Raw genomic sequence first — 18,220 nt, forward strand, 5'->3', positions numbered from 1 at the left:
ACAAGGATGTACAATAATACACACAAATGACGTGTGTAGTCATTTACAGGTAAGAGACAACAGAATGAGAACAGAGGACAGAGCAGACAGATGGTGAGAGGAAGAGAGCAAGCACGGGAGCAGTTATAAACAGCAAAATGGTAGTGTGTCAGGAAAGAGAAGGAATGAATAACCCTACCTTTGTACATGTACTTAATTCCATCCAAAGTAGGAAAAAAGAGATTATTTTCCCCAAAATCTATCCATTCTGAATATGATTCACCTCCACAGTTATTTTCTAATTTGCCCATCAAATACGCTACAGTAATTCTTTCCTATTAAATTAAAAAGCATTAAGCACACTATTTGCAATGCCCATTCAACATCTACACACATGCATAAAATCAAATGAAAGTAAATCATAACCTTTTTAAATGTGCAGTTTTACCATTGCCTAATAATCTAGGCCAAAAGCCAACACACTATAGCTTGGAAGCCAAAGTCAGCCACCTGCTATTTCTGTAGAAGCAAATGAAATAAGAATTTTAAATACCTATGCTTTAAGTAGTTATATAGGCACATGCATAACATCCCTGACTTTGTATCTTGGCTAACAGAAAAAAAAAAAGCCTAAAATATTCACCATTTCACTCTGAGAAAAAAGTTTACTGACTCCCTGATCTAGATTCTGGAAACTCTTTCTTTGTCCTATCTGTGTTCCAGGTTATAAGAAAAAGTGTTTGAAATACTTTGGAGAGCCAAAGAAGAAATCTATCACTGTCTGGTGACTTCTGAAGAAGAACATAAACAAATATTCTTCTGATTGAGTAAAAAAAAAATGACACTAGAGCAACATGATCCTTTCAGGTTACGTTGTCCAAAACGGGCACAACAGAATGTCCCATCATGTTAGTGATGTTGGCACCACTCTAATTACAAGATGGACACTACTCTATCCCTTGAATCTTGGTGTACTCCTGACTTCAAGGGAATTTTGTAGATTCTTTACAAGGTTGGGTCATGAAAGCCAGTGGAGTTCCTGCATAGCCATCATACTGTGGTTGCTTCAAGAACACAGCTTCACTCTGTGAAAGGTAGAGGGTGAGACAGCTGACCACCAATATCAACCACCAGACATCTGAGTCATGAAGATTTCTGGCTGTCCTTATCTCTTGATTGCATCAGGCTGCAACCCGCATGAGACTCCAAGCAAGAACTATGAGTAATAATAATAGATTATGCAGGTGAATGTTGAATTAGGAGGGTTTTGGTATCACTCAATAATCAGAATAACTATTTATGACTATTTTACTAAAGATTCCAAGAATACCCTAAATGTTATTCAACACAGAATCAACAGAGTATAGATGAGGAAATTTCAAAAAGCTTATGAAAATGTCGATTATGGGGAAAAAAGATGCATTTATTTCAAAAGTTTTGCACTAGGACAAGTTCATCTTTTAACTCCATTTTCCATGAACTTTCTGAAGCACCCTGGTATGTAATGAAGTCTGTCATAATGTTATAAAACACTTTTTGGTTTTATGTTTGTGATAATTAAAAAAAAAATTGAAATGGCATGGGAGGAAACCAGAAAAGACTTCTGAGATTTTCTTTTGACAAGGACAAACGGTGACATTTTCACAAAGCCTTTGGTCTTAACCTTGGAAATCTGGCTGCTTAGGATAAAGACAGAGAAAATGAGCAGGAAAGCTCTAAAGGTGGGATGCTATTATTAAATGCAAATATATTCATTAAGGAATTGGTCAAATAGAAAGGTATATTCCACTTTTAATGAATTTTTTAACTACACAAATATTCTGCAGTTGTGTGTTTTAATTTAACCTTTTAGGCATGCAATATCAGTGGAAATGGGTCTGGGTAATAAGATGCTATCTGAACTTCATTTTTTTAATCTTTTACTTTATAGCCATTTTGTATAAAATTCTTACACCCACCAAAAACTGCATTATTTCTACTTTCATATGTGTGACCTTTCTGCAGTCATTAAAAGTGCCAATGGCATCATTTTTATGGAATCTTTCAGTCATATTGATAGAAATAGCTCATATAATAGAAATAACTCCATATAGTTTTTAAATAAACATTTTCTAAACACCAAAGAGAAATTACAGTACATTTTTCATGTAATGCATTTTTGTGACACATGATGATATTCTGACAGAACCTGAGTAACTTAGAACAAACATACATATACTTTCCTTACCCTTTATATGCACTGTGGTAGCAATGGTTCATACAGTTTTACACAAAAATATATTCAAGTAATACTGATAAAATCTACACATCAGTGTTCATGTTACAGCATTTTAACCATAACACTGAAAATGTTGAAAGGCATTTACTCCTTTACCCATCACAGCATCAAAGAATTTGAAAAATAAAAATTATTATTTCACCAATAATTTTTAGGGACTTCAAAGGTGATTTACAATGTGTCCCTAATCAACGGTTTCTTACTAATTTGCTGACATGTGAGCGTGGATTTTAAAGGCTCTGAACAAAAAACAGACTCACACCAATAAATGCAATGATCCTTTTGGAAATTACTTTAAAAAGGGGGGAAAAAACCCTCCTGACATTTAGGATTAGCATTCTCTTTAAATTAAATCCTATGAATAACTGTTTTATTATTAAATCCATTCATTTAGACAAGTGTTTGAAAGATAGTTTCTTCACAATTACCAAAAATGTTTAAATTATAAAATATTTGTTCCTATATACGTGATGTGACTTGAATGAGAAGAATGTCTATAAATTCAGTGTGAAACAACCTCACAACTTCATAACTGTTCCTTGTGTACCTAACCCATTAGTTCAACTTGTTCCTGGTAGAACTGGTAAGGAAAACTCCTGGCCTGAAGTTATTACCAGTAATTTGTAGCTTATATCCATCCTTTTTTTCCTCCATGAAATGAATGTCCCTCTCTGGAAGAAATGTCCTGTACCCATATTAAGTTAATTTATGAGATCTAAGAACAAAATAGCCTGGAGAAGAGAGGATATTCAAATGCCACATCACCTTTCACGGTAAGAATAATATCGCTCCTCTTGAGCTGTGGACAGATAACCTTTTATCTTTCTTTAATCTACAAGAATTCTTTGGATTTCTTTCTAATAATAATATGGAAGTGGCAACTGGAAAAGTTAAATGAAAATTTTATGACATATGCAAGACTCATATTAATAAAAGAATTCTTAACATCCAAAACAGCAGATAAATCAAAGACCCATTTGAAGATAGCTTCTTGTTCCTTATCCACATAACTCATTAAGAAACAGTCTCACTGTTTTTAAAAGATGATTTAGAAGCACACTCAAATCACCCTTGACAATAGCAATGTCTCCTTAAAGGACCTAAAATGTTTAAGATATCCCACTTCTTTCTCCTCTCTCTTTAAGAATCCAATACTCTCAGCATTTTGGGGGGGTGCTCAGAGGGGGATGGGGTATGAATGTACTTCATCTTCTCACCAGAGTTTATCATCCATTGCAGTATTAGCTCAGCAAAAGCATGCACATGAGTACAAGAGGTGAAAAGAAATGACAAGGGTGACAGGAGACAGTAAAGAATTGCACTTCACCTTCCTCATCCACAGAGCGTAGCATGTGCTTAGAGTCACTCCATGGCTCCTGGACTCTCTAATAGTATCAGACAAAGCAAAGATGCTTCTGAAATACAGAAATCCATCCTCTAGGCTGTTTAATTTTGATGATTAAACTGATTGCATGTGACTTAGACTTGGGGGAGAAAATGAGAAGCCAAATTACAAATATAATTTCAAAACCAACTGGCAGAGTAAAAAGGAGAATTTTGTGGAGGTAACACAGAGAGAATGATAGCAGCTCATCCACTGGGTACATCTAATGTCAGGAAGCCAAAAAGAAGAGAAAATCAGCAACCCCCTGACATGGTTAACCTTTGTGAGTATGAACTTATTCATTGCAGAGAAAAGATAAACCACTCAGTAGTGTCCTTAAGAATTTCACATATTTTACTTGAAGCATTTTCATAGGTTGAAATGCCTCACAGCTAGACGGCAGCTCCCAAGGAAGGTAAAAGAAAGACAAACAATTGCAATCATCTTCACAGTTATGACCGATGAACTCAATACCCTGGAAAAGATATACATGTGGGAAAGTATTGGGTTGAATGCAAAAAAAATTAAAAGGCTAACATAGATAAGGATTCCGCGCTTGTTTAAACTAAGTAATCATTGACCATTAAGGGAAAACAAGATCCAATAAAAAAAGTGCTAATATATTCTCATTGTCATGCACTCTATATTTTATAAATCCATTGCATTTTCATTATGACAAAATACATTGCCATTTATTGGAGATGTTTCATGTATGATTGAAACACATCAACATTCAGTCTCCTGCTCTAGTGGCTGCTTAATTTCAACAGATTCTTAAATACGTTTTTTTATGATTTTGACCCCATGAATGAATGCAGAGACACTGTATACATCCGTATCTCCTTTTGTATTGCATTTAACATTATAAAGTATCACGCTTTACTTTAAGACTTCCATCTATTCATAAATATCTTGCTCGAGCAATTTTAAATAACTTTCCTTGATTTGATTTTTTGGTACTTTATTTCTTCCTGGACAGCCACAAGATCAGGAACTCTCAACACCGCTACTGCTGACATGTGCACAGTGCAATATTCTTTTTTTGAGGGATGCATTCTGTAATGCAGCATGTCTTAGCAACACATCAAGCCACTGCGAAGTAGATGCCAGTTATATTCCTACCTCCAATTACAACAAACACTTTTACAAACTTGACAAACATCCTCTGGAAGACAAGATCATTCCCTTACTGTCTGCCCTTTGGTAAAGAAAAAACAAACACTGTTTGAGACAGGCACATTAGGTTAAACTGCCATCTACAATACCAACGTTCTACACTGCAGCAAGAGTTAAGTCCCAAACAGCTCTCTGCTAATGCCCCCAGACATCAGAAGCAAAAGACGCAGGCGCGAGGACCCTTACTACCTGCATGGGAGACTAGGATGGGGTTCCAGGCTTCTGGTCTCAGTTTGGTCCATCCCTGACTGTTGCAGCCATTTGGGGAAAGAGTCAGTGAATGGAAGATATCTTGCAATTCCTACCCATCACATCCTGTCACTCTGCCTTTCAAATATGTAAAAATAAGTTTAAAAACAAACAAACGTAATCGTCCCTGGAGATTAACATGGCTATGAGTCCTATTTTCCCACCAGATACCAATGATTTATGATGTGACAGGAGATCTATCAACCAACCCTTGGGAGTGAGTAAGCAAGCTTCCTGTTTACTTCCTATGGATACAGGATATACACACTCATCATGCACACTCATAGTATTAAAATGTGAAGAATCTCACACATTGAAGATTATCACCTGCCACGCTTAGCATTACTCAATATTTGTTGCTTACCCCTGAAAAAAATGCAAAGAGTAGACTGACTCTGTAAAGTCTTTGAACACACCATCCTAACATCAGGTAGTGTCTGCTGTCAAGCAACGAAATACATTCAAAGAAACAGGCAGCTCAGAACAAGTGTATGAAAATAACACAGAAGGAATAATGAGAAAAGAAAAAAAAATATAGGAGTAACAGGGAAGATCTCCAAATGCTTCCACTTTGGCTTTATTATTTAAGGTTATATAAGGTTCTGAGGTCTTTTAGGGAAAGCGATGATACACAAACTATCAGAGAAAAAAAATGAGCATTGTGAACATGGGAACCTAGGTAGAAACATTGTATATTTTAGCATACATGAAATTAATCTAAATAAATAGTCCTATATAGTTGAGCCATTACATTTTATCCTGAAAAGGATACTGTACAAGAAAATACCATCAGGGAAGGTACTGTGATACAGTAACATAAACTTCCCCTTGGAGCACTTGCAACCTACATGAGAGTGCTGATGTGGATCCCGTTACACTGATTCCAATCCGACTTGCAGCTACTGGGACTGGGCCTGCAGTCAATGATAACCCAAGTAGTGGGTCCCTGCCAACCATGTTGGAGATGTTCATGGAGTTCTAGGCTCCTAGCTTTGACCCAGCCCAGTCCTGGTTGTTGGGCAGAAAATCTCTGTGTCCCCCTATTTTTATCAATCACCTTTCAAATAAATAAATCTTTTTTGGAAAAAAAAAATATAGTGCCTTCTATCCTTTTACTATGTGACATTCACATTTTTAGAATTTTATATTAAAAGCAATAAATATTGTATCTAAAGTGTTAGGTCACACTTTGGGAGATGATTTTTTTGGAGTTTTTAAATCTTTACACAATACACTTTTAATCACTCATAAGTTTCACTTTATTAATGATAATATGCTGTTAATATAAACAGAAACATTGTGCAATACACTTATTCTGAGAGGTTTTTTTTAACCTCAATTTCTTGCTTCCTCTAAAATCCCCCCATTTTTTGCAGCAGATACATTTTCATTATATGAAGCCTTTAAAATGTACCTTGCATCATGAATGGCCCAAAAAGTCACAAACCAGTCCATTCTTTAAACAATAAACTGAACAGGATATAATGGAAACTTAAAATTTTTAATTAGTTAGAAATGAAAACCAACATCATGCCACTTAATGTTAAAAATCACTGTCCTTTCAAAAAGATGCCAAAATTGCTCCCATGTACTATAAATAATTCCATGTACAACAAGTAGCATGGGACATTAACATTCTTTCTGCCATTTATTCAGCTTCTTGACAGAAATCAACCATTATATCTGAATTTAATCATGAGCCTTTAGACTCAAAATGGCTGATGAAATTTGTGAATAAAAGCATACACACACATTCATAGAAAGCTTCTTCACTGTTCTAAATGAAGGGCACCATTTTATGAAAGATTTCTGAGAGAGCACAAAAGAAAGGTGAAAGTGGGGCCGTATATAGCACTCCGGAAAAACAGGACATCTCTGATTATTCTGCGTGAAATATGCCCTTTGAATTATTCAGATATTCCAATCTCCTTTCACAGGAAATGGGTTGGCTCTGGACCAGCAAGAAAGCACACAATCAATTTAACAGAGAACAGGTACCTCTCTGCAGGGAAATAAATCAATTGGCCTCTACTAAATAAACACAACTTGGGTTTTCTTAGATTACTCTTATCCTGGCTATCTACAAAAGTTGCAACACCTTTAAATTTTAAGATTAAGTTGTCAGTGTCTGTTCTAATGGGAGCTTTTCTTTAGTTTCTGGAAGTGGAGGGGTATAGACGTCCACATTAATTTCTGTGCCACATGACTTTAATAATTCAGAATGCCATTGCCTGTTGAGGGAAATGGGTACATCCCATAGGCCTGGAAAAGCTTAATGCATCTTTTAGACAGAAAGAGCCTAGGAATCACTATGATTCAAAACATGGAATTGCTTGAGCTAAGGCAAATGGGAAGGTACTTTTGAACAATGTTAGTCTTTGTCACAATTGGGTACCAAAGCACACAGCAGACGCCAGCAACTGTGAAAAGAGCCAATGCCTTCAAGAGGGATTACTTTTAAAACCACCTCACCCATATGTCAGAGACAGCAAGACAGAAACAAAAAGGTCACAAGCTGCTTTAGATGCATTGACTACAAAACTGGAGAAAATCATCAACAGCTTATTTTTATTCATTATAATGACTTCACCAAGGAAATCTCTAAAGGGTAAATGGAACTTCTCTGAGCCAATGAATGATTAATTTGGTCACCTTGCCCCAGAGTGGCTTTACATCAGAGGGGGTAGAGCGATCGCAAGTTAGCAACTGTGCCTCTGCCCCACCCTTGATAAATGTGGAAATAATCAACCACAGGCTCATGATATCATATACTAAGCGGGGTGTACACATGTTGTGTATTTGCTCTCAGAAACCACTAGTTTTCTTCTCTGGCACAGACACTGTAAGATCAAAACGATGCCCCTTGTTTGTCTTAGACATGGGGGTATATCCATGTTTCTTAAATAATTCATTTCACCGCCTTCCTGACATCCCCCCTCACACCTCACAAAGCAGCAATCATTCCCACAACTAACTTGACTATAGATGACTGCGTTTTTCTATACCCTTTACATTTCATCTCTCCAACTCTCTGTTTTTAATGTATAAACTGAGCAAAACCCTTTTGTGAGGATTTGTGAAAATTCATATGCTAAAAAACTATGCGTGAAATTTAAATTTTTCTTGTATCAAAATAAACCATTCTGGGCCAATGCTGTGGCACAACCCATTTAGCTGTCACCTGCAAAAGCCGCATCCCATACAAGTGCCAATTTTAAGCCCTGACTGCTGCATTTCCTATCCAGTGTGGAATGCCAATGTGCATGGAAAATACTAGTGGGTGGAAGCTCTCTCTCTCTCTCTATCTCTATTTATACGAGTGCATATGTGTGTGTGCAAATTTGTATGATTTTCTCTCTCTACACACATACACACATATATATATATGCTTGCCCCTCTAATTCTATCTTTCAAATTACAAGAAATAACACATTTAACTCACTTTGCCATGAACTTTTGGAAATATTTTATGTGTTAACATAAGCAGACAGGCATACACTTTATAAAACAAAATATTATACAGATGTGCGACTTGAAAGCACTAAACAGAAAAGATAGAAATCAAGATGAAAATTTATTGAGAATGCAATAGGAAATTGAAAAATTCTACTTTTCCCATATTATTCTATATCTCCTGGTATTTAGTGCATACATTTTGAAATGTTTACTTACAATCTTGAATTCAAATATTATTCTTTGATAAAATATGAAATGACAGTGTAGATAAAATATAAAGCTCCTTAGGCAGAAACTGCAGAGGAATAAATGACTTCAAAAGTGTGACATGCCTGTAAACCCAACTAGACTCCACATCTCGCCTTGATCATTTCTCTCATTTCCTTTTGGTCTAATTAATCAAAATCCCTCATTTCTGGTCATTCTGTCTTCCTGAATATGAATAAGAAATTAAATACTATTTGATGTTTGAAATTATGGGGGTAATCTCAATGACGGAAATGGATGGCCAGGGAAAGGAAAAAAGTGCCTGATTAAATATATTCATTAAGATGTCAAAGGTTTATAAAGCCAATGGGTGTGAATGAGAAAACCGCAGGATTCCAGAGCTTCCCTAGAGAGGTGTGCTCCCTGTGGTCACCACTACCATGGACAGCAAGTGGACATTGAGGAAAGGTATGTACAACTCTCCAAAGTTACAAACTGCATCAACGATCCAGTGGGAGGATGGGGAAATTGATGTGAAGTTTTAGCTAATTCCATGAAGTTTTAACTTTACAGAGCTTAGAAGAACTACCTAGTCATGATTCCAGAAACCAATTACAAGGCACAATTTAACAGCACTTCATAAACGGGGGGAATCTGCCTTTGCCCAAAGTCCCTAACAATGTGTAGATGTTTGTGGTTGTTCTTACTCTTGCTGGGAGAGGCAGGGGTAGTGCGCTGCTGCTAATGTCTGCCGGATAGGATTTAGGGATGCTGCTAATCAGCACGCAATGTGCAGGACTGCACCCACAGGAATACCAACAAGGTTGAGTATAAGAATGTGGATGAGAATGAGATTAAAAGAACCTATGATTGCGAGTTCTCACAATTCTACAAGGCAGAAGCTGACATTTTCTGGTTACCCAGGTCTCTAGAGTACATTGGGCCAATTTAAATCAAAGTGATGATAACTCAATTCTGAAGCTGTAATGTCAAGATGATAGCAGAATTGTGCCCTATGTTAGTTATGTTGTTCAAGCCGAATGGCATTTCAAAAGGAAAAATAGGCTAGTTAATAACTAAATGACTTGACTTTCTTGGTGATATTTGAAAGAAAAATAAATTAGTTACAACCATGAAATTTGTTTTATGAAATGAATAACAAAAACATTTGTCTATTTTATCTCATCTGAGACTGTGAACATTCCATAAATGATAAATGCGCACAGGAATACATAAAGAACATCTATCCAGTTGTGAATTTCTTAGAGCCAGTGTTACAATTTCTCTATCTGCAAAGAACATTTAATCTGTAGATAAAATATCCATTTAGCTACATTACACGATGATACCATGTCTGAATCCTTTACAAATGTCTGTAATATGAATCAGGTTGCAATCTTAATACATTTTATGTTTGTAGCTAAAAGTGTGCTTATAGTGTATAATAAATAGAAGATATTTAGGTTCTAGTAATTTTTCACACATAAATCTTTAGGATTTGCTTAATTTTTGGATATATCCAATTCTTTTATCACAAGTTCTGTGGAATTTTGTTTTCTGATACACACATTTTCACATCATGTATTTTGGAGTAGTGTCATTAAAGTAAAACAGGCAAGTTTAATTTGGCAATTGTGTGTTTCTTTCTCTTGAAAAATGTTAAGTTACTGATATGCTAAATGTCTATAACCTTCATCAGCTAAGCTGGCAGACTGATGAGAAGACTATCTTTGATCCATGCTGAAGATTTTAAAAATGGGAATTTTATAGATAGAGCAGGAAAAGTGCACTGGGCGGGGCTTCCTTAGGATGTCTTCCATCTGTCATTGGAAGCCAGGAGCTGTTCTTTGCCAGAGCCCCTGCGAAAACCGAGCTCCCTGGGCTGCCGAGGTGTTCCCTCCTATGCAGATGCAGCCTGAGAGTCCACAGGTGTGTGTGATATGACAAGGTGAAATGCAAAGATCAAAGCATTGACACTGTGTCCCCTTCAGCTGCTGATAATAGGACTAGGGGGAAATCACTTGACCTGTCTAAGCTGTCTGTTTCATCAGAATAATTTGATGATAATTATGATGGTCTAGTCCATCTCACAAGGCTACCGTGAAGCTCAAACTTAGGTGGAAGAGGGGGCAGAAATGTGAAGCTTTTGGCCAAGTGTCAAGCAAAGGATTGGAGTTATTCTAGGGAGATAGCAGAGCCAAGCCACAGAATCATTTTTATATTAGAATTCTCTTCATGCTCACTATAAGCAATCAAGCAACAAAGGATTTATTCTTATCAGGCATGAAGATTAAGACAAACAGATCAACTGTTGACATCACATTGGTGTCCAAAATACAAACCTCAGATCACACTGAGTTTAAAAACGACAAATTCCTGGAAAGTCCAACTACTGAACATCTGCAGAAATTCCCAAGACATGAGCTGTCTTTAAAAGGATGACTGAGGCACCCTGGCTCAAAATTAACTTCCACTCCAAATGAATGCAAGGTGTACATGCACTTCTGGGAGTAACAGAAAAATGCAAGGAGTCACTCCACTTCTCAAACTATATATGTATGCAAACATAATTACCTCTATGAATTTATACACAGAAGGTACCAAGAGCTCCCTGCCTGTGACTATTATGGTGCCATGGAGGGCAGCAGGAAGAAGGAAGGCTTCTCTCAGTGGGCTCACTTTTGACAGCTTCATGGAACAGATCAGCTCTGATGCCTCGTGTTTCTATTTAAGCAGGGTCACTCCTGCTCCTGCTGCTGTCGAACCTCCTCCTGTGCAAGGGAACAGCCTCACTGCCCATCTGTCCCAACGGAGCCGCCAACTGCCAGGTGTCTCTCCGGGATCTGTTTGAGCGTGCGGTCATCCTGTCTCACTATATCCACAACCTCTCCTCAGAGATGTTCAATGAATTTGTAAGTACCACATTCACTTGCTTCCAGAGCCTTCAGATCAGTGGGCCATTTGTGCTGTATTTCTAAAGTTTTAATTGACACAAACAATGGTACGCATTTATGGGGCAGCCTGGAGTTTCAGTATACACCTATGTTGTGTAATGTCCAATTGAAATACCTATACCCATCTTCCACGTACTTACTGGGAAAGCTCAGGAGCCGAATTTCAAATAGGACAATCTCATAGATTAAGGAAAGGATGAGCTACAAATTATGGAACTAAAAGAGACAGGTGCAGGAAAGCTCTAACAATTGTCAAGTAACATTTAAGCTTAAAAATGTTGACTTACTTTATTTTAAACATCTGATGTGAAGCACTTTTAGATGATGTCAAGAAGAAAGGATGTTACTCTCTTATTCTTACATGGTTCATCAGATAACCAATAAACGAAGGTTCACTAAAGCGTGCTAAAATGAACTCATGTCATGGAAAAAAAAGTTTTTTGAAAAACCCCAAAGTGCTACAAATGATTCTTCTAATATTTCTACTTCATAGACTTATAATTACAGCGGAAGGCTGATTAAATTTGGAAACAGGTACTCCCTTCCTGAGTAAAGTACACCGAAAGCTGAATGTTAACTTTTCCAGGTCAGTCAAAACCAAGGATCAGACAATAGATCAGAGCTGTGAGAAATCAAAGGGCCTCCAGAGAAAATGCAGCTCAATGTTGCTAACCAGTATGTCTTCATCCAACTTCGTACATTCCTGTCCACTCGCTAGTTTTTCCTTCACCCTCCGTTCTGTCTGCCCGTCTTCCGTCCTCCACTTCTGCTCAGCAATTGCTTAGAACCTTCATACTTCGCTAAAGACTGCTTTTTTTCCCCTCTGACAATGTTTAGCTTTTTCTCTGCTCGATCATCTCCAACCATTTCTTAATGTTCCCTAAATTTTGATGCCCTTTTTTCCTGATTCACTGTGCCACAACCAATAAAACTGTATTCTGAATCAATGATGCACCTGGTAAAACACACATGTGGGAATTCAGAGGTTATTCAAAGAGTTTAGAATGTTATAATGTCTATTGGGAAAGCATATCAGTTTGGATTCACAGTAAATAAGATGTAATGGATAAATATAGAATATGAACTGTGGCATTTGGCCCAAATACTAGAAAAAGATGATGCTTAATGATGAGACATGCTATCTTTAGTATTTGCATTCCAAATAGTAATTTGTAGGAAGGATGAAAAGAAGGTTAATGCTATAGGGAATCAGAGAGAAAGGAAAGGGTTGGGAATTTAGAAAAGTTGCATGGGAAAAGCACTTAAAGAAATAATAGGGGGAAGAAGCAGAAAGGAAGAATGCTTCCTTAACTCTTAAGTCTTCTTATAAAGTTGGCATTTAAAAAAAAACTAGGCATCTCTCACATGTATTAATATTTTGGTAATGGAATGCTTGGTTCAGTGCCCGAACAACTTTATCAAGTAAATGTTCTTCATCCTGTCCAGGATAAACGCTATGCCCAGGGCAGAGGCTTCATCACCAAAGCCATCAACAGCTGCCACACTTCATCCCTCCCAACACCGGAAGACAAGGAGCAAGCCCAACAGATCCACGTGAGTCTTTTTTACCACAACAGTAAGCCAGTACAGTGGGACTATCATGCTGTCATTATTAGAGGGACAGTAGCAAGTAATGATATTCACACAGCAGAGAATAGCCACAGAAGGGTAACAACAAAAACCACGCCACTGATAAACAGTAAGTAAAATTCAATGCTGATTAAAATTGGTTGCAACCCACTCCACAACTCTTTCCTAAGCTTCCTAGGTAGATGGCATTATGCTACTCAATGCCTTGCACTTAGGATCATATATATGGCACAGAGAATTTGAACCAGATTAGACATCCATGCAGATGTAAGAAATGCAAATACCCTCTTCATTATCACATGTGGCTAGGGACTCCTGCTTTGGCAGCATTTGACACATCTGCCTGCTGAAAAATTTGAGTCAACTCTTGTTTCTTTAACTTCTCTGATATGTACCTCTTCAATCTTTGGCTCTTTTGCCCTCTCCCAAGAGCTAATTAAAAGTTACCCCACTAGGCAGCTCCTAAAACTGTATTATATTATGCTTTCTGTAGCTGCAACTATTGCCTTTATTCTGACGGCAGCAAATCGGCATGTCAAGCCCTGATCAGGAATCCAGCATTTGTACTGTTATAACCTCTTGCTACAGATACCGCACCGTAAACAAAATAACACAATTCCACATAAACATCTGTGTATACACAACCTGTTTGCCCTTCACAATTTTACTTGTGGCACTAGCACTCTACCTCCTAGGCAAACTAATATCAATTATGATCATTTGACTAGGAAGAGGAAGAGGGACAATATTTGTTGAGGGCTACCACCTTGCCAGACACTTCCTAAAGCATATTATGTACATCAGTGTATGTAAAACCTCACAGGAACACCACTTCACAAGGTTCTGTCACTGCATGTTACTGAGACAAGGAACGGAGCTCAGCACGGTTATATCATTTACATGACAGCACTGCAGAGTGAGAAGTGAATGTGGGATTCATTCAAGCCAAAGCCCTTACACATAATGGTGATGCCACAGTGTTCCCAGCCAAAGGTGCTACCATTCAGTGTTCCAATTTTAGTATTTTTGCTCTCAAAGCGAGCACTTCATTCCGTGTTAATACCTCTGTTCTTCCACATGCTTGTATATGTTTTCATTACAACATCTATTTATGTTTTTTTTCCTCTACTCATTTTTATTACCATTCACAGAGAGAGACCAACAGCGCAGCATTTTTAACTCACAGCTAAGTGCTCACAGAAGATCTTGATAGAACCTAAACTGGAAGTCAAAACTGCAACATGCAGTCCATGGATGCTGCCATAAAGACAGTTTTACAACATCGCCTTCACTAGTGTACACCAGCCAACCAGCATAACCAGCCAAACTGTCTACTCTGCTGGCAGCAGGGGTACACTAAGGAAAGTCTGATTGTGCATATCACAGCTCCTTTATTACCCCTTTCTTCTATTATCCAAAAATTAAGCTGCAATTCTCAGGTGAAATTACTAATGAACAGTTTGATTCCTTATTCTGGATTATATACTTAGGTGAAAGGGATTTGACTCCTTGTCATGAACACTTATGGAATCTGTCTTTTCCAGATTAGTCTCATAGATACCTGCTGAGTTCAGACAAACTTTACTTTCTCCACAGGAAACAAACAAAGCAATCAACTTTAAAGGTCTCATTGGGTGGGTGACAAACACATCCTTCAGTTTATAAATCCAAAGTGTTTAGCCAAAGTAGCTGAAGAAGTTTGTTTGTTTGTTTGTTTGAGTTTTAGCAAGGTGTAATTCAGTAGTTTAGATTTTGCATTCTACAACCTTGATCATATTGATTTGGGAAATTCGAACATCAATTTCTAGAGTGCTTAGCTTCTTTTTATGTGATTGTTTCCTATGGTGGCTTAGCATGAAGACCTTCTGCGCGTGGTCCTGCGAGTGCTGCGCTCCTGGAACACCCCCCTGTATCACCTCGTCTCAGAAGTGCGAGGCATGCAAGAAGCTCCTGACGCCATCCTGTCTAGGGCCATAGAGATTGAGGAACAAAACAGACGACTTCTCGAGGGCATGGAGAAGATAGTGGGCCAGGTGAGCAGTTTCCTGCCACGTCTTCCACCTGTTAAAGAAAGAGGTGACCTCTGTGGGAACAATTAGCTTTCAAATACCTCACTTGGCCATAATGAAATTAAAGCATTCTCTCTTCTAGACTTGTATTAAACAAGAGCCTTGGAGAAAAAGCTTTCTTCCAAGTGTACTAAGACAAGGCCATACAAATGGGGATCGGATTCTTAATCTTCTCTTCCCACACCAGAGGATGAGGGAAAAGATAAAAGAGAAAATCAAAACCACATGGAGTGATTTCCTTTGCCCTCACTCTTACCTGCTGAAAGGCTTTGTCAAAGAGGGAGGAAATTGAAAAGATGAAGCCCCAGCATCAGTGGTGTTTCACCAGCAATACAATCCAAGAGGTCACAAAAGAAGAAGGTGTATCATTTCTAGAGTGTTCCTTACTTTTTGATTTATTAAAAACTCATCCAAAATTTTGTTTTGCTTGAAGCTCCTAGATCAGAACTCCTGCACACATTTGAGTTTCCCCAAATCCTTTCTCATACTTACACTGGATGGGATTTGCAAAACGTTATCTCCATTCAGATGGGATAATTTCAACATTAGAAAGATAACAGCTAAACTATTTTCTGAAATTCTCAGAAATAATGCATCATCTAAAGAAAACTATATGATTACAGGAATAATAATAGAAGCAATTTTATATTTCTCTTTTTTGTGTACATGTTATCATGTGTCATTTTTGTCATTTTCATGAGAGAAGAGTATATCGAACACAAATACAAAGCACATTTTAACCCCAGAAATGTATGAAATAAACACCTTGATTTTCAAGTGATTTTCTTCATTACTCTGAGCCTACTCTCTGAGATCACTTGTTTGTTCTATAATATCTCATTTTCTATTCCTTTTCTCCTACCACTTATTTATGTATTCTTCTTGTGTAACTGTAGTTCACACAATAAATTTTGTCTTAGCGCTCCAGTATCAAAATATGAAAAAGTAAGGTCTATAAAGCTAGGCAATAAATATAAATTCTAATAGATAATTCCAGATTTTAAAATGATCCATACCCTGTGGGAGAAAAGGGGAACAGATCAAGATCCCAAATTTCTTCCTAGAGTTCTCCAAACTAGCCACACTCATAAAATTACCAAGACAAGCTCCTGGTCTCTGGGAATGCTCAGCTTGTGAAGGCCGATCGCCTGTGAGGACACCATGCTGCTGCTCTCTCTTTCATGTTGCCGCCCAACTTTTCCCTGTCAATCATGTTCAAGCCCCTACACTGCACAGAAGGCTTGCTGCAAGCTCCTCCTTCTTACAGGTCTTTTCCCCAGCCACTCCTACCTCAAAGACCTTCTAAAGCAAGCAGCTGTTCCTCAGACTTTAGAGGTATCCATCCTGGGTGGAATAACAGGTGATCCCACACATTTTGCAAAGCATACGCATGTGTCTTGCTTCTACTTTTTAGGCCTCTGATATATTTCTGTACACTAGCACAGATACAGCAACATCGATGCTTTTGGTTAAGGTTTTTACATTCCCACCTCTTCCCAATTCTTAATTGGATAATCAGAACAAACAAGGCTGTACAAGTACTGGTGATTATGAGTAACAGGTCACATTTTGTGTGTGGTGTGAGACTAGGTTCATCCTGGAATCAAAGAAAATGAGGTCTACTCCGTCTGGTCGGGACTGCCCTCCCTGCAGATGGCCGATGAAGACGCCCGCCTTTTTGCTTTTTACAACCTGCTCCACTGCCTACGCAGAGATTCCCATAAGATTGACAACTATCTCAAACTCCTGAAGTGCCGAATCATCTATGACAGCAACTGCTAAGCTGCATCAATTCCATTTATGAAATAATTTTCAGCCATGCCATGGCAAGCTTCTTCTAGTTTTATACCTTTTTAGTGTATGCTGGGGTGTGTGGGATCTCCTTTAAAAAAAAAAATAAAAGCCAAATCTGAAGGTATCAAAATCTAAAAAGCCACTTTGTCAAAGTTTCTTCTCTACATTTTTTTTTAAAGAAAATTCATTGCTACTAAGACGTTCCTATCAAAACCTGTCACAAATAATAGAAGTTATCATTGTACAAAAGACAACAGCTTGTTTTGGAGTCATGGTAAACTTTTGTGGGTCAGGTTATTAGAATTAAAAAGTAAGATGACTTTGAAGCAAGCTAACAGTATCACAAAGAAGACTGGAGTTTTCAGGATCCTCCATGACAGCCAGTTGTGTTCAAAGAATCGATTTTCCTGATGCTTTGACACACAATGAAAATTCTGTGGAACTGAAAGGCTCACAGATAACATGAGGTTTACTGAATAATCAGAAACTCCTTAGGACACACACGAATCAGCATGGACGATCTCTACTGGCTGATTTCAACCACAGTCTACCCAGTCCCACTTCCTTAGCATCACCTTGGACACACTGCATAAGATCTACTCACTCTGAGTTGAACAAGCCCAGTCCACATAAAGCTCAAGTCCATAAAATAATGAAATTATTTAATTACTTCTTTTTTCACTATGGTTGCTCCACAGCATGTCTTAGGGAGTCCCACAAGCAGACCAGTTCAGTTTCTGTCATGGAGCTTTTCTTCTCGCCTTCCTCTGCTGGATCTCCACTCCTCTGGCTATGTTGGACTGGGAGAGAGGATTAGGAAAGGTGAAGAATTCTTATATTGCTGACTTATGTGATGCCACTTGCGGCGTCTTGTTGCTGACAGGGACTAACCTCGAGCCCCTCTGAGTGGCAGGTGCTTCCCTTTGGGGGCAACCTTTTGACTTCAAAGGACATGCATCCTGGTGATGCTTCACTAGAGAGTTCCCTTAAAGAGAGGAAGGCTCTACATGGTTCTCCTTCCCACCCCACAGCTTTGCCATCTGTAGTATTCTCCACAGCTCTGCTGCTGCTCCTTTACTGACAC

The 18,220-nt window shown here is 38.0% G+C and overlaps 1 protein-coding gene across 2 annotated transcripts; it reads left to right on the forward strand.

The window, feature by feature from the left end:
* The first annotated feature begins 9,169 nt into the window (after nt 1-9,169).
* On the forward strand, nt 9,170-17,124 carry PRL (prolactin). 2 transcript variants are annotated; one of them, XM_004593090.3, is made up of 5 exons: nt 9,170-9,197; nt 11,463-11,641; nt 13,130-13,237; nt 15,127-15,306; nt 16,933-17,124. In XM_004593090.3, the coding sequence occupies exons 1-5, from the start codon at nt 9,170-9,172 to the stop codon at nt 17,122-17,124; spliced, it is 687 nt and encodes a 228-aa protein (XP_004593147.1). The 2 variants fall into 2 exon arrangements, with proteins under 2 accessions (XP_004593147.1, XP_004593148.1); XM_004593091.3 differs by having other exon boundaries at nt 11,466-11,641.
* Nucleotides 17,125-18,220: the final 1,096 nt, after the last annotated feature.

Source organism: Ochotona princeps, chromosome 1 (genome assembly GCF_030435755.1).
Source record: "Ochotona princeps isolate mOchPri1 chromosome 1, mOchPri1.hap1, whole genome shotgun sequence".
NCBI classification, from domain to species: Eukaryota; Metazoa; Chordata; class Mammalia; order Lagomorpha; family Ochotonidae; genus Ochotona; species Ochotona princeps.

What these genes read in the sequence shown, in the direction of transcription:
- PRL (XM_004593090.3), top strand. Translation starts at nt 9,170, where the DNA reads ATGGACAGCAAGTGGACATTGAGGAAAG. An exon ending in AGCAAGCCCAACAGATCCAC is followed by an intron (nt 13,238 to 15,126) that starts GTGAGTCTTTTT and finishes ATGGTGGCTTAG; the next exon opens with CATGAAGACCTTCTGCGCGT. An exon ending in TGGAGAAGATAGTGGGCCAG is followed by an intron (nt 15,307 to 16,932) that starts GTGAGCAGTTTC and finishes GTGTGAGACTAG; the next exon opens with GTTCATCCTGGAATCAAAGA.